This window comes from Anastrepha ludens, chromosome 6 (assembly GCF_028408465.1).
Source record: "Anastrepha ludens isolate Willacy chromosome 6, idAnaLude1.1, whole genome shotgun sequence".
Classification (NCBI taxonomy): Eukaryota; Metazoa; Arthropoda; class Insecta; order Diptera; family Tephritidae; genus Anastrepha; species Anastrepha ludens.
Window position 1 is genome coordinate 24006672 of NC_071502.1, and position 22022 is coordinate 24028693.

General features: G+C 40.1%; 1 protein-coding gene across 4 annotated transcripts in view; it reads right to left on the reverse strand.

Annotated features, from left to right (window-relative positions):
• The window catches only part of LOC128868405 (dentin sialophosphoprotein), a 120105-nt gene that overhangs the window by 12370 nt on the left and 85713 nt on the right, over positions 1-22022 (reverse strand). For 2 of the 4 annotated variants that reach the window (XM_054110469.1, XM_054110465.1), the window contains 6 exons: positions 18768-18899; positions 18067-18390; positions 17803-17991; positions 12394-12531; positions 6888-7070; positions 2537-2668 (listed from right to left, as the gene is read on the reverse strand). In XM_054110469.1, the coding sequence (XP_053966444.1) occupies positions 2537-2668; positions 6888-7070; positions 12394-12531; positions 17803-17991; positions 18067-18390; positions 18768-18899 (1098 nt within the window). Of the gene's footprint in view, positions 1-2016; positions 2238-2536; positions 2669-6887; positions 7071-7643; positions 7857-12393; positions 12532-17802; positions 17992-18066; positions 18391-18767; positions 18900-22022 lie in introns of those variants that run through there. The other 2 variants (XM_054110468.1, XM_054110464.1) reach the window with 2 other exon arrangements.

Below are 22022 nucleotides of genomic sequence, written 5' to 3' on the forward strand. Positions count from 1 at the left end.
AAAGCGTAGTTGTATTCCCTATGACTACTGTTACCCGTATACTATTGGGTAGTCGAAAAAGTCTTTTCCTATTTTGTCAATAGATGTCGTTGGAGTCATCTATCTCCAGTGCTACCAATCACATTGTGTCATATCATATGGTGTTAGAAAGGTGACATTTTAAGCTTCATTTAACCAAAAAAAATTAAATTCGGAGAAGTTGAAGAAAAGTTATAGCTGTTCAAAAATGAGGGAAAATAATGAAGAAATTCGCTATATTTTGAAATTTTTGTATAAAAAAGGGAAGAATGCCACGCGAGCCACCAATGAAATTTGTGAAGTTTACGGAGACGATGCTGTATCAGTTGCTGTAGCACAACAATGGTTCGCTCGCTTCCGTTCTGGAAATTTCGATGTGAAAGATGCACCTCGCTCCGGTCGACCTATCGTTGAAAAAGTCGATGAAATTATGGAAAAGATTGACCAGGACCGTCACATAAGCTGCCATGATATCGCCAAGGCACTAAACATTCATTATCAAACGGTTTTGAACCATTTAAAAAAGGCTGGTTACAAAAAGAAGCTCGATGTTTGAGTACCACATGAATTGTCTGTGAGAAATTTAATGGACCGAATTAGCATCTGCGATTCTTTGCTGAAACGAAATGAAATAGAACCATTTCTGAAGCGAATGGTAACAGGAGACGAAAAGTGGATCAAATACGACAATAATGTGCGAAAAAGATCATGGTGCAAGGGTGGTGAAGCTCAACAAATGGTCGTAAAGCCAGGATTGACGCCTCGAAAGGTTATGCCGTGTGTTTGGTGGGATTGGAAAGGAATCATCCACCATGAGCTGCTCCAGCCTGCTCGAACGATTGATTCTACACTTTACTCTCAACAACTGATGAGATTGAAGCAAGCAATCGAAAAAAAAACGGCCAGAACTGATCAGCAGAAAGGGCGTCGTCTTCCATCAGGACAACGCTAGGCCACACACATCTTTGATGACTCGGCAAAAACTGGGAGAGCTTGGCTGGGAAGTTTTGATGCATCCACCATATAGCCCTGCCCTTGCACCATCGGACTACCACTTGTTTCGATCAATGCAGGACTCCCTAAGTTGGCTTCAAGAGAAGCCTGTGAAAATTACTTGTCGCAGAAACAACAAAAGTTTTACACTGATGGAATAATGTCTCTAGAAGAAAAATGGCAAAAGGTGGTCGACCAAAATGGTACATATTTGGTTTAATAAAGTTCATTATAAATATAAAAATATTGAGTTGAAGTTTGATTAGAAATACGAAAAGACTTTTTCGACTGCCCAATATAAGGAGCGCGAACAACCTTGATCAGCGTCCTTCTCTACCCTACAATCCACCTACCAGACAATGGCAGAATTTTCTCCAACAGCGTCGCGTCTAACTAGGCTACCAATTTCAATCGGCCGCTCTTCTTTCTAAGCTAATCAGATCAGGGATGTGTGGCACTATCTGGAATTAAACACATTTTCGTAGAAATCTCCAAATCAGTCTTCCGACCTATAAATTTATCTCCTGTCAGCGTCTCTCTCTATCAATACATAACTTTTCTTTTCCGTTTTTATTGCTTTAAAAATCTTAAAAATTGTTTCTTTTTTTATAGTTGGTTTAACGAAAGACCACACATTTTTTTTTTAATTTTAAATATGTCCCTTTCTGACATTTAGTTTGGAAAAAATAATATACTAAATACTATTTTTCAGTTTAGTTCCAGCAAGAAAGGCATTATTGACATTGAAACATTGGCGCGTATTCGCAGTTGAAGTGGTCGATTTTAAAAATAATTCGAAATTCATTGCGTGAACTTTTCAGAAACAACGAAATTATTTTTGAAGTCGATTTCAACGAGAACGAACAATGGAATGTCCAGCAGCGCCCAATTAGTTTCGAAATACGTAGAAAAGCAAAATGCTTCGCAAATGTCAGAGTGTAAGTAAATTACAATTTTGCATATTTTTTTCGCTTAATTTCGATATTTAGTGCGGGATACTTAGTTATGAGTTTACGCAGATTAATGGATTATGTGCAAGTTTTGTAGGTTATGTTGTATTTTTTGAATACCTTGATTTTCGATACGTTTTCTTTTGCGTGAAATGTAATTCTTTATGAATTGTTTGGATGCGTGTTTCGTGGCGTTGTTCATGCTTCCATTTAAAGAGGCAGGTGAACAGAAACTGCGGCAATAAGCGGGTGGTTTTCCATGACGATCGGAAGGTACTGGGGATTGGTTTTTTTGTTTTTTTTTGTTTTTTGTTAAATTGGATTGTGTAATAATTTATTATTTTTTTAAATTTTTTTTGTTGTTGCATAAATGTAATATACATATGCAGATATATTATTTTTATTTTGGGTTGGCAGTGTTGTTGGTGTGGGATAGTGTGGAAGTTCATGATAAATGTAAATATACAATATAGAGTAAAAGTATTAGAATCTCGTAAGCAACAAATATGAAAAAAAAAATATTTCAACGATCAACTAAAGGGATTCAGATTCAAATATGCTTTGTAAAAACTTACAGAAATAAACAGCCAAATATTGTGTCTCCTCAACCATGGTCTCCAGCATCTGACGGGTGATTAGCTCGATGCGATCCTCAGTCTTTTGCGTGATGAGCCACTGTAAGACCTCTTCCTCTTCGTTCAATTCGCCTATGGGTGGGTTAACATTAAAATAGTTTAGTTACTTTTTATGACATAGAAAAGAAGATAATTTTGGAACTGGAATAAGTTCTTGCTGTGGTAATCATGACTTGGAACAAAAAAAAAAAAAATTTTGAGAAAGCTAGCAAAGAAAAAAATAATATTTTTTATATTGTTTTTTTTTTTTTATATTTGATTTAATATTTTTAATTGGGAATAAGAATAAGTTTCCACCCCCTCTTACCCAAAGTTACGAACTATTTAAACAATTAAATAATAAATGATAAAGGGTTTTCCAATAAGAGGTGTTATTTTGATATTCACAGAAAAATGCTATTTTTTAAAATAAGTGATCGGATGTTTATTTCATTATAAAAAGGAAGGTATGCCGTTAATAGTGGAAAATAACATCAGACAAACGACCACCACGACCACGCATACAGGATAATATCCTTTTCATGAAATTTTGTATAACCGAATTGCAAAGTGGCTGCCCTATGTCCTCGATAGCCTCACGAATTCCATCTTTGAGGTCTTGAATCGACCCAGGGCTGTTGGCGTAGACCTTCTCTTTCACGTGGCCCCAAAGAAAAAAGTCACAATGTGTTAAATCACCAGATCTCGGTGGCCAATTGTGGTCACCTCTTCAAGAGATAATACGGTCCGGAAACTTTTCCCGTAAAAGATAAATGGTTTCGTTACTTGTGTGGCACGTAGCGCCGACTTGTTGAAAATAAACGGTGTCCAGATCAATACCATCCAATTCCGGCCTTAAAAAATCGTTAATCATCTCTAATCTAATCTAAATAACACCTGTTATTGGAAAACCCTTTATTTGATTTTGTTTTTTTATATTGGGTATTGGAATAAGTTTCCATCCTTTCTTAGCCCAAGTTAAAGATTATTTAAAAAATGGAATAATAAATGATATTACGTGAAGTATGTGCCATTGGAAGTTACAACTTTACCCCATCTTCCGGGCAGCAAACGGATTCCTCTGACGAAACATTCAACTTCTTTTGACTTGATCCATTCTTTGAGCCAGTTTGCGATGCTCTCGTAAGAAGAAGAACCGCTCTCCATGAAAGGCTGACTGCATTGATCGCAGATGGCAGATGGTAATCCGAAGACGCAATGTCTGGGGAATACGGCGGTTGGGGCAAGATTTCCCAATTCAGTCTGTCCCTGTACATATTTCTGGACTGATTTAGCAACGTGTGGCCTGGCGTTGTCAAGCAGCAAAATCAGTTTGTCATGACTACCGTCGCATCCCGGTCGCTTTTCCTTCAGAGCTCGATTCAAACGCATTAGCTGCAGTCGGTAACGATCGCCAGTGATGGTTTCAGATGGCTTAATGAGTTCATAATAGATGATCCCACCATATGCACAACATAACATTTGAAGCATAAATATTTTTTTCGGTGTCGATAGACCTGGTTCACCTGGCAAGCTCCAACATTTTCGTTGCTTGGGGTTATCATATTGTAATAGATCTATTTTTCATCGCCAGTGACGAAGCGATGCAGAAACCCTTTTCTTTTCTGCCCTTCAAGAAGCATCTCGCACGTCACCAAACGTTTCTCGATATCCCTCTCCTTCAATTGATGTGGCAGCCAGTTACCTGCTTTCTGGACCATTTCCATCGCGTGCACACGTTTACCGACGGTTGATCTGTCAACATCAGTTGCACATTTTACGAAGGCGGAAACTTATTCCCATACCCAATATAAGTATATAAAAAATATGACTTACATTAAAATGCAAACATATCCTTTTTTACGACCTGGCAAAGTTAAAACATCATTCAAGTTTGACATTATTGTCATCGGAGCTCAACGTTCGGACCAAGATAGTGTTGCTTCATCAGCTGATTGCTGTCTGAATGTCAAAGTGGGAGTATTTGTATTTTCTTTCGTTCTACCTCCTTCAGCTGAAAATCGACAATAGCCCACCAAAATGTTTGTTTCGGTAGAATCTATATAACTTTGCTCGATTTGCTTTGGTTTCGAATTTATGAAGGTTAGTTAAGTTAGCTAGGTTGCTTGTGTAAGACGAGACTCCCGGTGGCCCTAATGTCCATTGTGATAGCTACATTTCATTTTCATCCCCTAAATAAACCGCTTAGATCTTTTTAAGAAGGTAACTATCCCTCCAGTGAGACACCTTGCAAGTTTCCTAGTTCCTCAAAGAAATAATCGCTAAGATATTTGGCACGGCTTCTTTAGACCATTGTAGACCATTCACAGAGGAGGTGTTATACCGACTGAATTTCTTCTTCATCTCCACAACTCCTGCAGAAGTCATTGTGAAGTATACCCATTCCACTGACTAAAGTGTAGTGATCCTAATCAGGACACTGTCAGTTGATCTGTTGAACCCAAGCAGACATTTTGTACTTTCAAGATGTAGTTTGGGCCAGAACGCTTTGGAAACTCTACAATTAGTAGTCAGAGACCATCTTCTATTAATTTCCGTGATTAGGCTAAAGTCATTCGCAGTGTACAGTTCGTTTAGAGGAATGCTTAAGTCCTCTACCACTCGGTGAAGGTCAAGCTCAGAGCCTTTTCTTGCACACTCATCCGCTCTTTCATTTCTCTACACTCCAGAGAGGCTGGGAACCAAACAAAGTGTGGTGTTGTGTTGTTAGATAAGCGAGAGCGACCTCCTGCATTCGTTGACACATCTTGAATTGATGCGTGCTGAGGCCAGTGCCTTGATCGCTGTTTGATTATCAACAAAAATGGTAAGGTTTGCCGGAGGTAAGTCATTTATTTCTATGTTGTTGTTGTTGTTGTTGTTGTAGCAGTTAACTAAACCCTCTCAGTGCAGTGTAAATTACCGGTCGTCTTCGTCTAGCTCATCTTATGGTAGGCCCAGGAAAATTGCTGTTTCGACAGGTTGGTTCCAGAGCGAGAGGGGTGTTAGATGAGTGGGTTTTATGGAGCATGTGAAAAGGTGGTTGGTATTCTGCGAGGGCCTTCACATGCTCGACATATGCTTAGTATGTCGGGGTCAATTCTGGATAAGTAGGAGTTTAACCTGCTACAGTCTGCAGAACATAATTGTGTCAGCGTTACACGAATTTCTCGGGTTAGCTGGAGCTCTTTAACTGCTGTGGGTGGTGGTTGGACTCCGATTACGGCATTTGGGGGTCGGGAGCTAAAGAAAGTGGTAGGTGTCTCCCGATGAATGTCGTTAAGTGAGTGTCTAAACACTGTCCGGTCCAGCAGTTGTCGATTCGTTTTGTTCTGGATCTCGTCAGAGTAGTTGAAGAGATGCCTCCTGACGTGCCTGGGAGTGCCTGGGGCAGTTGTCTCCATGGGTGAAACCTGTTTGCTGAGCAGTTTGTTGCGCTCCTTTACAGGAAGCATCTGTGCCTCGTTGTGAAGGTGTTGTAGAGGGAACATCAGGAGGGGCAACCCGTCGCTATCCTAATAGCAGTGTTTTGGCAAGTCTTGAGCGTTATCCACTGCGAATCACCAGCACCAGGCGACCAGACAGGCGCAGCGTAATTTAGAACCGGTCGGTCAATTGCTTTAAATGTCGCCAGCAACATTTCTTTGTCTTTGTCTCAAGTACTGCCCCCGGCTAGCGATTTGAGGACCTTGTTGCGGTTTTGGACTTTAGTAGCAATTGCGTTTGTGTGCGCAGAGAAGGAGAGCAAACTTAAGAAGGTTACTCCTAAAATTTTGGGGCTATTTACAGCATTCCCATGGCAGCCGGTTCTACGTTACCGGAATGACTTGGGGTTTTTCTCGACCAAGAGCTGCCTCCCCACTAAACTAGTCCTGTCTACTGTGCGCTGTACCTTACCCCTCCATTATTACTTTTAACCTTTTTTGCTGCTTTGTTTATGGCTAGATCTCAGCATGGAAGATGCCCCCCCGATCTGAGATTCTAAAGAAGCAATTTAAGGATTGAATTGTTCCGAGTACACTTGTCTATTGCCCATCTTTGATCCCTCATTATAAATATAGTGACCACTATCATCTGGTCTACTAATCCTTTCTGTTGGGTACTCGTATTTTGTAAATTCATTAGTAAAACATAAGCAATTTTCTATGAAGTACTTTCACCATCATCCCCTAAGAAAATATGTTCTTTATACTTCAGCGAAGCTTCACGGACAAGTTGGAGCACCCTTTATAGAGACGCTCATTTTCCAAAAGAAAACAAAAACTTATTCCAGTCTCTACTCTTTCGTTAAATTCTAATCAAATTCTCTTACCTTCAAAGACATTTGGAATGCCGCCTTCAAAGTACACCAGCGCTGGATACTCATGCACGCCATAGCCATCGGCAACCGAAAAGTCACGAGTCTTCACGAACGTAATGCCGTGCTTATCGCAGTCGTCGTCGATGTTCTCCAATTCTTCCAGCACTTTGGTGCACTGCTCGCAACCGTCAGCATCTAACAGAATGCGGGGGAAGAATATGAATAAAAAAAAGCGAAGCAAATGAAAAATGACTAATACATGCAAAGGGGTACAGAGAAAGCGGATAATAGGACACTGATCGGTTAAAAAAGCAAGAAAGTTAGCACAAGGCACTTCGCGACCCTCGAGTTGTTGGGCTGCTTTTGATGGGGTTTTAATTGTTTTTTTTTTGTTCGTTAAAGAAATCTCCAACAAAAAGACGTTTTTAGAGATAGTGGAAAGGGTTCAAAATAAATCGGAGTAAGTGGTGTTAAAAATATGTTTGTTGTCGTTGTAGGTATGCAAGGTAATGGTAGAAAATGTAGCCGGTTGTAGGACGTCTATGAGGAACCGCTGGTTTTACGTTTCGAATTTTTTTTATAAGGGTTGAGTTAATGAAAAAAATGTGACCAAAAATTCAGGCTGCTCAAAACTTGTAAACTCTATAATCTAATTTACAAAAATCAAAATGTTCACGCAACGTGACAGGGGAAGTCAAAAAATTGTATTTTTACACAATTGGTGTTCGGGGGGAGGGGTATCTCTTTGCTACGCTATTAGTGCGCTACCATCGTCGTGCTTGCCGCCCGCGGAGGAGGAGGAGGAAGTTGTTGTGGCTCCCGTGGCCGTCGCTTCCGCTTCAGCTGCAGCCGTTTCACCTTCACCGCCAAATGTTGCTGCTGCGCCCGCACCGCCTTCCTGCTGCTGCGCCTCGCGTTCCTTCTTCAGACGTGCCTTGCGTGCTGCCTTCGAGGTGCAAATGTCGCACTGCGTTTTATTCCCTACGTTCGTAGTAGGTTTGGATTGATTTTTTTGTTTTTTTATTTTTGTTATTTGTTTTTTTTGTGTGCAGAATTAAAAGTTGTTTTCGTTTTTAACAACATTACGTGTTGTTGTTGTTGTTTTGTTTTTATATTAATTGGAAATTGAAAAGAATTTGAAGTTTGAAATTATAATTAAAAATAATGAAAAATAGAATAAGAGAATTATTGTCTAAGGCTATGGTTAGTTACAGAAGAGAAGTTCTTTGTCGCCAATGAACTGCAACTACTTGAAAAGATTAGAAAAATTAGTTTCAAATATTTGGTTAATTACACATTTTTCTATGTATAAAAATAAGTTTAATGTTAATTAAAAATTATATTAAATACAAAATCCAAATTCATGTCTTAAAGCTGCAATCTTTTTGCGCAAAAGTGTAACATTGAATGCTGCAAGTTGCATAGGAATACGAGGGGTAGTTGATTTTTCACGAAGCATTTCCTAGGCTCAAATATTTTCATAAATATCAGATATTCCTCAGTTCAAATATTTTGAAAACAAAGTTTACAAAAAAAAATTCTAAGCTAATTCGTGGCTAAGATAATCGAAGTTAGCAAAGACTGAACATTTCGTGCTTTTTTTGTTGTTTTTTTTTTTGTCAGGACAACGAGCAAGTATAGCACTCAGGCACAATTACGTCCATTGTACTGCACTCGGATTCCCTTTTATTTTTCTTTAAATCTACCCGACCTCCTAAAAAAACTACCCGAAGCTGTGCTCGGCCCTGGAGCCATTCGTGGTAATGCGAATGAGAGCTTCTGGCTGATCTGGCGGACCCCACGGTATCTCTTTTGGAGTCAAGGGGTATGGAGAGAATCGTTGGATCGAAGTCCATGCCCTCTCTCTTTTCCAATGCCGGGTAGGAGCCGTACCAGTTCCCATTATGTTTCAGCCTGCAGGTGGCCTTCAAGGCCTCTCCTTACATGAAAGCATCAAGTGGTGGTAGACCTATTAGACCACCTAATGCTGGGCCTGAAGTAGTCGGATAGTCAGGTGCTTAGTGTCACTACAAATACGCTAAAAAGTTAAGGCAGTGGCTGACCACAGCATTAAATTGGGGCTGTAGCCGAAGAACCACAGATTAGCTAAGAGTAAATCGAAATTTTTTTTAAACCCTGCCAAATTAATTTTATGCTTGTATTTTAATCAAAGCAACTACAAGCTGAAGTCCAAAATAAACAAGACTGAGCTAAAATAGATAACTTCGAGTTTATTTATTCAAAATAGTCCCCTCTAGCCTTGAAACCCTTTTCGAAAGAGTGTTTCAGGTCATTGACTGGAACCCGGAATGTCCTTCAGGATGTCGGTACAAGCCTTTTGGATGGCCTCTACGGACGCAAAACATTTTCATTTCATGGCCAAATGCAATTTTCCGAATAGGTAGAAGTCACAGAGAGCCGTATCAGGTGAATACGTTGAGTGATTGATGGTTAAAATGTGATTTCTAGTCAAAAAATCAGTCGCAAGAATGGAGCGATGAGATGGTGCATTATCATGCAATAAGCGCCAGCTTCCTCTTTCGCGATATTCAGGGCGAATCCGACGAATACGATGTAACAAATGCTTCAAAATGCCAAGATAGAAAATTGCATTGACGATTTGGCCCGTTGGGACGAACTCCCCAGGAATCGTAAAAACAAATGAAGATCGATTGATATTTGACTTCTCCAAACGCGATTTTTGGGTGGTGGCTCGTCTGGCGCCTTCCATTCGGCACTTTGACGCTCAGTTTCAGGTTCATGTTGGCAACACCACATTTCATCACCCGTTACAATGCTGTAAAGGAAGTTCGCGTCTTTTCTCGCCTCTGTAATGAGGTCTTTGGAATGTTGAGTTGTGAGCTATTTTTGGTCTTCAGTTAACTTGTGCGGAATGAAACGCACATACCTTTCGTAAGCCCAAATGATCAGTTAAAATACGATTTTTTGGAGATATTCAATTCCGATTCCATGATGCAGGTCGTTAACTTGAAAAAATTGCAGGAAAGAAAGTATATGACATAGGCAGTTTCATAGTCAAATCAAGTCAGGGTCTCGCCATTCAGATATCTGAAGGAATATTCGTTTTTGGCTCAAAACTTGAAAGTTGTTGCTTTGAGAGAAGATGCATTGAGGATTAAGAAAGTAAACCTTGTCAGAGACAATAACATCAACTAAATAATAATATCAAAAAGTATGATAGCATCCAAAACCAGACTCAATTTTTTACATAGTAACGACATATCTGAAACCGGTCATAGTACATTCGGTAGACATACCTTGAATCAGTGCGATTGCCAAATATGCAGCTACGAGTCTTGTTGTATGACGTCGCAGAGCCATGATTAAGTCCATCGATAGACTGCAAATGGGGCCTGTATGTAAACATAACCCGGCTTGATGAGTATTACCTCAGGTGCAGCTTTTTATGCGCTGACGAACTTGCAGCATTTGAATTTAAAGATTTTATGGAAGATGATGTATCTTCTGCATTCCTTTGAATTGTGTCGCGTCTAACGAATTTCTGTATAAAGTGCAATATTTGAAAGCGTCTCAGTACAATACCCATTGACAACATAGAGACCCTGAAATTCTTTTTGGAGGTTTAGTCAAAAATGTCTGTCCGTTCAATCGTCAATCGGTGTGAGATAATCGGAATGAATAATTGTGAGAGGAGTTACTGATAGCCAGATTGCTCTAAAAGCTCTGGAAGATGCTCATATAATCTACAAGTTTTTCCAAAATTTAAGTTGAAGCTGAATTTTATCTGGAATTCAAATAAATTTCAACTTTTGTTAATATTACAATCGAGTTCAAAGCAACAAACTGGCCGATGAGCTGACAAACTAAGGATCCACTGGGCTCTCCTACCAACCATCCAATGGCAACCGAAAATTCATTCTATCTGTAAACGGCCTGCTAGTGGAATAGCGATCGGAAGGGCGATATCTTTTGCGCACGTCCCGATGAGACTCTGTATCCAAGTATTTTGGACATTGTCGGAAATTTTCTGAATATTAGTTTATTTGTAGCTTAGAGTATTGCAAGAAGTATACTGAAAAAATTTAGAAAATTATGATTATGATTATGAAATTATTTTTTTAATTTTTTTTTTAATTATTTTAATGTAATTTTTTTCAAAAACAATTTTCTTAAAGATTATTTTTCATTGTAAAAACTAAAAGCATTTTATGCTAAAAAGATCTATACCATTGCCCAAAGTACTTGGCTCACTTGACATGGAATCGCTCCTTTAGCGGCCGGAAGTCACTCTTTTAAATCTACTTTGAATTCAGCTGAATCTCTTCTAAGAAGCTCAAGTGCTAACTGAAAATTTTTCAAAGACCGCGGCTTATAAGGCCGCTCAAAATAAAATGTATCTGCATCAGTTGCAAATTGTAATTTAAAGCTCCAATTTATGTATTTGTATATGGTACTGTGACAAAAATGTTCCTAAAAACAACTATCACAACCTTCAGTTAAATACAGGCTCCGGCACTCGAAGTGTAATCAACTTCAGACCGCTCGCGCAGCTGATGCGAAATGAAACGGCGAACGAACTGAAAATATCTGACCATAGCATCCGCCGCACACGGAAAAATGATCTCCAAGTCAAGCCTTACAAGATTCAAAAGGCGTATCATCTCACACCAAAGCAGCAACAAGTCAGACTTGAGAGATCGAAGGAGTTGCTTCGCTTAGCCGAAAGCGGTCAATTTCCGAACATTGTTTTTTCTGATGAGAAAATTTTTCAAATTGAGCAATTCGTAAACGCCCAAAACGATAGGATTTATTTGACCAACCGTACATACGAGAATTTGAGCCATCGATTGGGCACCAGGAGGCAGCACCCGCCACAAGTAATGGTTTAGGTCGCTGTAACTGCAGATGCGCGCTCTTCAATCATTTTCATCGAGCCTGGTGTCAAGGTAAAGGCGAAATATTATCGAGAAAGTTTTCTGGAGGTTGCTTTAAAGCCGTGGGCAGACAAACATTTCGGTGGCAAACCATGGACGTTTCAACGTCCGTCTCGGCACCATCTCACAAAGCTCGAGTGAATCAAGAATGGCTAAAAAACAACGTTCCGAAGTTCATAACGTCCACATAATGGCTCTCAAATTCACCAGATGTGAATCCAATGGATGATTCTCTTTGGGCCATTTTGGAGAGTAAAGTCCGAACTAAAAGATTCACCAGTCTCGAGGCGCTGAAAAAAGCCATTGCCCGCGAGTAGGCCAAAATACCTGCAAGTCACATTCGGGCAGCTGGCGATTCGTTTCTGCACCGTCTCAAGCCCATAGTCAGTATTATTTTCACACATTTTTTACTTTGTATTGAATAAAAGTTATTTTCCAAACTAAATTTATAGCATTTTTAATTGGTTACGCTTCGAGTGCCGACTCCTTTAGAATTAGTTTTCCTAATTTCTGCCACATTGCGCATTCACGTCACCAAACCGATTGCAGCGTCTTTGCTTTTACAGCAAACTCTACAGATCTTATGCTAACTGTTAACTTACAGAAATAGACGGCAATCGAACCAGATTCCTCGATCAATTGAACCAGTCTCTCGCCTTCAAGATCTTCAATAACATCTCCGCTTGGGTCCTTTTGCGTTAGTAACCAAGCAAGAATTTGTTCTTCTTCATAAAGATCACCTAAAATGCGCATAAGAAAAGAATGATAAAATATGTAATAATGCACTTTTATAATAAAATATTTTTACAATAAATAAAGTACTTTTATAATAAACATAAATAATGATTTCTATTACATCCTAAGCCCTCATATCCTAAACTGAGTGCACCACACACTGGCTTGGCGGGGAACACATTGTGAGTTGGATAAGTAACGGTAGAACTCTGAGAGCCGTAAGGAGAGATTTGCTCAGTTAAATGGTAGAAGAGACATTTGAAATCACTAATAGTCCGGGAGCCAGGGGTCGATTTTGGACTGCGTTTTTATACCGCTAAATTCTTGACTATACTTGTGATTTAGCTTTCATGAATAACGAAAGTGAACGTCAGCTGGCGCACCCGCGGTGGGTGTGATTGTGGGAGGGCACGAAACGTGTCGGGAAAAAAATTGTTAACAACTCATTTAATACCGGCTGAAATTTTGCTTGTGTATTGTGTACATTTAGCAGAATAAAAAAAAATAGTTAGCTGCGCCGTAGAGGGCGAACTTGTAAAATAAAATAAAAAGTAAAACTACAGGGTGGCTGATGAAAGCCGCTACCAAAAAAAAATTGAATAACTTTTTTTCTTTTTAAGTTATCTGTTCCATTTTTATTTTAATTTGCAGATTGATCTTTAAAATTTATTAAAATGGATAACTGGGACACGCAAACAAGAATTTGGATAGTCCGCCGCTATCACGCACTGGAGTCCGTAGTTTTGGTACAGAGAGAGTACAGGCGGATGTTTGGCGGCGATCCCCCGAGCAGATGGACCATAATGAGACTGGTGAATAATTTTGCTGAGCAAGGAACAGTCGCAAGAAGGCCTTATCATCGAAACCCACCAGTTCGGACGGAGGAAACGATCGCTGCTGTAGCTGCAGCTATACAAAGCAATCCAAGGGTTTCAACAAGAAGCTTATCTGCTCAACTTGGTGTCAGCCGACAGTCTTTGCAAACAATAATGCACAAAGATTTAGACTTATTTCCCTACAAAATTCAAATGGTTAACAAACTGAATGCAGCAGACTTGCCGATTCGCTCGGAATTTTGCCAGAAGATCCTGCAAATGGTGGAAGAATACCAAAACATGTTAAACTGCCTTTTCATGTCTGATGAGACCCATTTCGATTTAAACGGCAATGTGAACAAACAAAATTATCGAATATGGAGTACTTCTAACCCACAGATACTCCACGAGACGGAATTGCATCCTCTTCGCGTGACAGTGTGGTGTGCGGTTTCTTCACGCTGTATTGGCGGGCCTTATTTTTTTGAAGAAAATGGTCACACCGTTACGGTTACTGGAGACCGTTATTTGAAAATGCTGAAAGAATTTTTCTATCCAGAACTACGCCGAAAGAGAATTCCTTTCAACTCTGTGCAGTTTCAACAAGATGGGGCAACGTCTCACATAGCCCAGACTGTTATGACAGAGTTGCGACGAAAATTTCCCAATAAACTGATTTCAAGAAACTCCGAATTTCGTTGGCCCCCCAGGTCGCCTGACCTTACTGCACCTGACTTTTTCTTGTGGGGTTTATGTAAACAAGAAGATTATAAAACAAAGCCAACAAATTTGGATGAACTAAAACAATCCATTCGGGCAACAATTGCGGCTATTCCTGTCGCAACTCTCAAAGCAGCAATGAACAACTTTTTACTAAGATGCCGCACTTGTGTCAACGAGCATGGGGGGCATTTAAATTCAATTATTTTTAAAACTAGTTAAGCTACATTTAATAAAATTTAATGACCTTCAACTTGAAAAAAAAATAAATGAATTCCATACACTAAAAAAAAAGTTATTTGAGTTTCTTAATGTAGCAAAATTCATCAGCCACCCTGTACTTTATGTCGATTGAAATTTTTTTACATAATTTTGGACACATACGAAAATATAATAATGATGATCAGCTGCGTTTATAGCAGTGGAAAGACCGTCAGCCGAAGCGTTGAAAATTCTGCGCGCCGCCGAGATGTATGAACGCAATGATACATTCGCCATCGAGATTTTAGAACAAAATTTGATATTAGCTCTTTGCTGGGAACTCATTGTAGTACCGAAGACACAAACATACTGACACTTTAGACGCAATTCGCTTCCAGTAACCGAATGTCACCAAGCTTTCAGCCATTTTTAACGTAGTGACTTAGTGGAAAACTATTCGGAAGGGCTATTATATCACTAAACTGGGAAGGGTGAGAACTGCATGCATTGTAGTCATGTAGAACTTATCCCAATGCTGTCCTTAATGCCTTCCCATTCGACTCTTGCCTCCCATCGACTTTTACGTTATTTCCATCGCTGCTCTAAGTGCAATCAGGTTAAAGGAGGTTGGTCCCTGGAGGCAATCTCTCATGGAACATGGTAGTATTTTGAACTTCGAACACATCTCTTTATTCACAAATTGGAGTTTGAGGGTAAAGCCAAAGCAATCTATCCAGATTGGTTAATGAGGGGAATATCTGCACAGAAGCTGTTACCTGTGTCTTCACTGACGGCTACAAGATAGGATGGACAGTCGGAGCAGGGGTTTTCTCTAAATCAGCCAATTGATCTATTTATTTCCTTAAAATTGTCGAATATTCTTAGTGTTTTTCAGGCAGAAGTCTTTGCGATCCGACAGGCATACAGAAAGCTTAGGAAATGCGGGAGCGAGAGAGATATTAGCTTTTTTCAGATAGTCTAGGCGAAATAAAGGCTCTGACAACGCCAGGGCACAGATCCAAACTAGTCGACTCCTGTGAGGAGTAGATAAAATCCCTTGGGTGTGCAGATAACCTTTTTCTGATCTGGGTTCTAGGACATATAGTAGGAACATAGAGGGAAATGAAATTGCTGATGAGTTTGCCAGAAAAGGGTCGATTGGAATTGGTGTCAGAGATCTCCTATCCGGTCATCGGCATCCCCTTGACAGTTGTTAAAGTGGATCTGCACAACTTATTTCTCAGAAAAGCGCAGACAACATGGAGCTCCATTTCTTCATGTGCTATTTCGAAAGCCCTTTGGCCTCAGTACAATAGACGGATGATTTAGAAAGTCTTGTGGACTCCACGCTATTCAATTTTCAAACTCATAGCTGTGTTTAGCGGTCATTGAACGATCGGCACACACACGGAAAAGCTAGATTTACTATTTCAGCCCCATTGCGGAAGCTGTAGGTACTTTTCAGAGAAGGAAACTGTTGAGCACTTTCTCTGTAAATGTCCGAGTTTGACAGTTAAACGATTAAGGTCACTGGGTGCTCCTTTCTGCGACAGCTTAGGGCAGTGCGCCAACTTAAATTCCATCAAACTTTTTCATTACATCAACAGCTCTGGCTGCGTGTAGATATATCTGCCTGTTAAAGGTCTCAAAGTGGTATCAAAACGGCGCTTTAGTGCAACTGGGAGAGTGCCAGAATGCGACTTCAACCATTTTACCCACCTACCTTAAACGTTTGCTAAGCTCGAATAAACAGCCAAGAACATTTTTTCCTGTTGTGCTGTGCTTGGAGGGAGTGGAAGGAAATCATCTACTATGAGCTAAACATTCGAGTTGGATCTCTACTATCAACAACTAATCAGATTAAACCAGGCGATTGATCCCAATGAGCGACTAAGATTGTTTTTCTTAAAAAAAAAAAAAAATACGCTTATTGGATTAAATCATATAATACTAACTTCTTGTAGGACTCCGCAAATGTGCCTAGGATCAACATATTTTGCATCCTTTGAGGATTTTTTTTCCTTGCTCACTCCTATTGAGAGCATAGAGCCACGACAAGACATTTGTCTTGCGTTTGTTACGTTAATCTATTTGATTTCTGACGGGGTAGGTGATTAGCCTGGCACTACCAGCCCTAAAATTAGGAACAGCGATGGGAGCGCCATCTGTGTTTCACATTTTTCTGCCAAAAGAATCACACAGATGGTTGAGGACTTCGCTAAAGTTGATGTGTCTACGCTATTACCGCGGCTGCCCACTTCCTCTTGCTGGCGCCGCTAATGCAATGTGTAACTTTGTGTTTTTCTTTGTTTTTTTGCTTATTTTACCAGCCACAATGCAAATAATGCGCTGAATATTTTGCGGAAGTGTGGATGGAAAGGATAAGTTCGGGTTTGAGGAGTGAGTTTGAAAATGTTTTTGGAATGGACAATTATTAGAAAGAGGGAAATTAGGTAAATTTGGAAAAGTGCTTCACGTGGGATTCGAACACACAACCTCTGGGATGACAGGTTATACTACCGAAGTCCTTGAATATTGCTGACAAAAGGCTGATTTTAAATACACGGCACTGGTAACTAAATGGACGTTAGAGGTCTAAGTTACATCTTTTTACAGATCAGCCATCACTACCTAATCTAACATGTTTGGGGTCCACTGTCAAAACAGCAAAACAAGCGCCCAAGCATTTATATATATGTATATATATATATATATATATACATTAGGCCGGGTCGATTTGTGGGGAGGCAAAAAAATCGCCCATTGCTCTGTGAAAATCATATTCAAGGGATCAAAATAAGAAACTTTGCCGAAGGAACCATACCTCTAAAACGAATTCTGATGTCCCCCAATTTGGGTCGAACTTTTTAGTTTCTTTTCTCATGTAAAGGCGAAAAATGGTGATATTTTGAAATGATTGTATGGGGAACCCCCCAGGGGAGTTCCAGGGGGTGTGCCACTGGCATGGGTGGATCGGCCGTCCAAAATTAGTGGGGGTCGGTCATACATTTGGACTCGATTGGAGCACTCTAAATGGGTCAAAGTGGGATTTTTCGTTCGACCCAAATTGGGGGACATCAGAATTCGTTTTAGACGTATGGTTCATTCGGCAAAGTTTCTTATTTTGATCCCTCGAATACGATTTTCACAGAGCAATGAGCGATTTTTAAATCGACCCGCCCTAATTCATATATGATTGGTGGGTACACCCTTTCTGGGTGTTTGGCCGAGCACCTCCTCGTATTTGTGGTGTGCGTCTTGATGTTGTTCCTCAAATGGAGGGACCTACATTTTCAAGCCGACTCCGAACGGCAGATATTTTTATGAGGAGGTTTGCCATTGCCAGCCGTGAGGCAACCACCATTAGAAACAACTTTTTCTTCATTTTGGTCTTTCACCGAGATTCGAACCTATGTTCTCTCTGAATCCCGAATTATAGTCACGCCCCAACCCATTCGGCTACGGCGGCCGGCAACTACGGCTTTTTACTTGACCAAATATTTCCACTTGACTTAGGTAATGTCCCCACTAACTACTTACCGGCGTAGATAACTGGTTCCTTCGAGGTTGGCTTAAAGAACACAATTGCGGGCAGCGCGAAGACACCAAACTCCTTCGCCATCTGCTTGTCATCGATCTTCACGAAATCAATGCCCGCCTTATCGGCATCATCATCGATATGTTCCACCTCCGCGAGTACACGTGGACACTGCTTGCATTCTTCGCTATCTACAAAAAGATATTTTCAACTGGCCGCCATAACACAAAATTGCATAGAATCAACGAAGTGTCGTTGCTGCTTACAGAAAATCACAGCCAAATAATCGGATGATTTGCGTATTTTCTCAAACATTTTGCGATTCACCTTCTCAATGTGATCGGTCATCTCCATATTGGCCGGACTCGTTAGCCAATCCAGTACCTCTTCCTCATCGTCAATATCGCCGTCATAGTTGATGGGCTTGCCTTTACGGAAATATGTTATACCAGGTGGATTGCGGTAGCCATATTTCTTGGCCATCAGCTTGTCGTTCATTTTCACAATATAAATGCCATATTCCAGCGCCTCATCGTCGATCAATTCGATGTGACGCAAGACACGTGGCGCATCCGGGTCGTCCTCTTTGTCTGCATGGATAAGCAAAGAATGTGGAAATGGGTCAATTAATAAAACGGAATAAATAGAAAATGTTTATGTGACTATCTACACAATGGATGCATATTTCGGTAAATCGAATAATTATTCAAATATGAAAAAAGCTTTTAAATGAATATTGTGAATGTATTTAACTAATTTTGCTAATTTTTTTTTTTTTTTTTTATATCAAGCAGTTACAGTTTTTAGTGGGCTGACTAGAGCTAGACTAATATTGCTACGACGCGCTACACGCTTTCATATTATACAGTTGTTGTTATTACCGCAAAAAAAAATATATATATTTAACCACCAATCTGGCTTACTTTGTTGTTGCTACTGCTTTTTATTGTTTATGTATTTTACTTACAAAAAACGACAGCTAGAAAATCTTTAGTGCCTATGTAATCATTCAGTGTGTCGCGATCGATCAGCTGTATACTTTCGTCGGCCTTCTGTTCCAATATCCATTTGAAGACTATTTGTGGATCCTCAATATTGCCTATAGGTTTTGAGTGTAAAATTTAAATTTGATTAATTTTTGGCTAAATGTTTAGAAGACTTCAGAAGTAGATATTTCGATACTTTTTACCTGTTTGCTGCAGTGCGCTGATCAATTCAAAAGAGTCATTGAGTCGTCGCAGATATTGAAGAAAAAATAAATGTTGCACAAATCATACATAGACTAGGTTTATAAAGTGTTGTTGTAATATATTTTGGCACATTCCCTACTACTTTACTACGCAGAATTCTATTGAACATAACAGCTGATGTGAATTATTGGGTACCACAACGCAGCATCGCGAAAAATCAGATGGTGGAGATCAGGTGAAGAATTTGGGGATTATTTCTTAATGGGCTATATATAGTTATATACATATATAGTATATAATTGGCGCGTACACCATTTTTGGGTGTTTGGCCGAGCTCCTCCTCCTATTTGTGGTGTGCGTCTTGATGTTGTTCCACAAATGGAGGGACCTACAGTTTTAAGCCGACTCCGAACGGCAAATATTTTTATGAGGAGTCTTTTCATGGCAGAAATACACTCGTAGGTTTGCCATTACCTGCCGAGGGCCGACCGCTATTAGGAAAATGTTTTTCTTAATTTTGGTGTTTCCCCGAGATCCGAACCGACGTTCTCTCTGTGAATTGCGAATGGCAGTCACGCACCAACCCATTCGGCTACGGCGGCCGCCAACCGATTAGTCTCAAAACACGAGCTTCTTAAATATATTTTTAGCAATTAATCGAAGATTTTTTCTCATTTTTTTATTAACAAATTAAGGTCGAAATTTTGGTCAAAAATCGATTTTCTTTTTTGAGAACTCGCTATTTTGTCAAAAAAAAAAATGTATTCTGCTTATTCCTTCGATTAATTACTACATTTAACATTACTTTACCGAATTCTGTTTGGTTTTTTTTAGTTTCAGAAGATCCAGTTGAGAGATATAGTGGCCCCTGCAAAATGTCTTTTTTGAGAGGAACTCCTGGAGATCAGCTGTAGCTCCTTTCCTAAAAAATTATTTTACTAATACTAAGTCTTAAAATACAGTTGAAAGATAACATAATACGAGGTGTGTTCAAAAAGTATCGAGAATTTTGAATTTTCGCAGGTTACGTATATTCGAATTTCGATTTTTTTGTGGCGATATGTTGGTACTCATGTCTCTCACTCATGCCGACGAGTTCGGCTTTGCTTGCACGTGTTTCGGCTCGTCTTCGATTTTTACCTATTCAAAAAGATGGACCAAAGAACCTGTATCAAATTTTGTGTGAAAAACGAAATTAAGTGCGCGGATGCAATCTGAATGTTGGAGAAGGTACTTTGGACCAAAGCAACGTTTATCAGCGGTACAAAAGGTTCTCAGAAGGCCGAAAAGTTGTGAACGACGAAAAGCGTGCCGGACGCCCGATCACTTCAACAACAGACGAAAAAATTGATGAAGTGAAGAAAATGGTGTTGGCCAATCGTCGAATCACCGGTAGAGAAGTAGCTGAGGACTCATACATATCGTTATATTGGCTCGTGCCATGCGATTTTTTCAGTGATTTGGCCATGAGACGGGTCGCCGCAAAATTCGTCCCAAAAGAGCTCAATTTCGACCAAAAACAGCATCGCTTGAACATTGCTAATGAGATGTTGGACTCTGTCCGCGACAACCCAAATTTGCTCCAGAGGGTCGTAACTGGTGACGAATCGTGGGTTTATGGTTATGACGTGGACACCAAAGCTCGATCATCTCAATGGAAGCTGCCAAAGGAACCAAGACCGAAAAAAGCACCCCAAGTTCGGTTGAATGCAAAAGTTTTGCTTACCGTTTTCTTCGATTGCAGGGGCTTTGTGCATCATGAGTTCTTGACACAGGGTAAAAAGGTCGGTAAGGAATATTACCTGCAAGTTATGCGCAATTTGCGCTAAGCAATCCGCCCGAAACGCCCGGATTTGTGGAAGAACAAAAATTGGCTCTTGCATCACGTTAACGCCCCTGCTCACACATCGTTGCTTGTGCGCAACTTTTTTTTTTAAAAACAACACACTAATGATGCAACAGCCACCGTATTCCCCCAATCTGGCCCCCTGTGAATTTTTCTTGGAAACTGAAGAGGCTATGAAAGGACGACGCTATGAAGGAGGAGCTGAACAGGATAAAAAAATGATTCTTTGAAGTGCTTCGAAGATTGGGAACAACGTTGGCACAAGTGCATAATATCTCATGGAGATTACTTTGAAGGGGGAAAAAAAGATATTATTGAATAAATAAATATTTTGAAAAAATCACAAAATTCGCGATACTTTTTGAACCCACCTCGTATTTGTTGTGGTTTCGTTGATAGATTTTTAGTTCAAGATTGACAGGTTATCAGCATGATGCCGAACGGTCGGCTTTAGCCCCCAGACGTGCTGCCAGCTTTGTTTAACGGTACTGACCTTGAAAAAGTTAGCTCCTTTTGCTACTTGGGTTGCATTATATCTTCAAGCGGAGGTTCAATCGCTCTCTTAGAGATGCCTCGTAATACCAAAAATAAAAAATATTCAACTCTAATGTCAAGTCCACCCAATCGGACGGCTGCGAAACTTGGCGCTACAGCTACAGACTTGCAACGCTTACAAGTATATGTGAACCCTTGCCTCTGTACAGTTTTTGTTTTTTTTTTTGTCGGGATATACTAACCACTATAGCACTCAGACACAATTAAGTCCATTGTACTGCTCTTGGGTTCACTATTTAATTTTCTTTACATCTACCCCGCCTCCGAAAAAGAACTGAGTAGATCTTGTGATGACAAAGAGCCAAGGAGGTCGCTTCTTAACACATCACTGCCAAAGACCTCAAGCCTGATTCGATCGAGGGCTGGGCAGACGCACAGAAAGTGTGCACTATCTGAGATGCCCACCTTTTGGATGTGCTTTGCCTATAAAAGGTGGCCTGTCATCAATCCAACCAGCTGTCTACAGTCCCATCTGCTTAGTAATAGGAGGAACTGGATTGCCCGTCGGACATGACAGGTAACATCAGATTTGTCCAACTGCAGAAGGGAGTGCAGAAGGGGCTCCGGGTCAAGGAAGTTGGCCTCAAAGCCCATTCTAGCTAAATAGTCAGAGATCTCGTTACTCACGTGT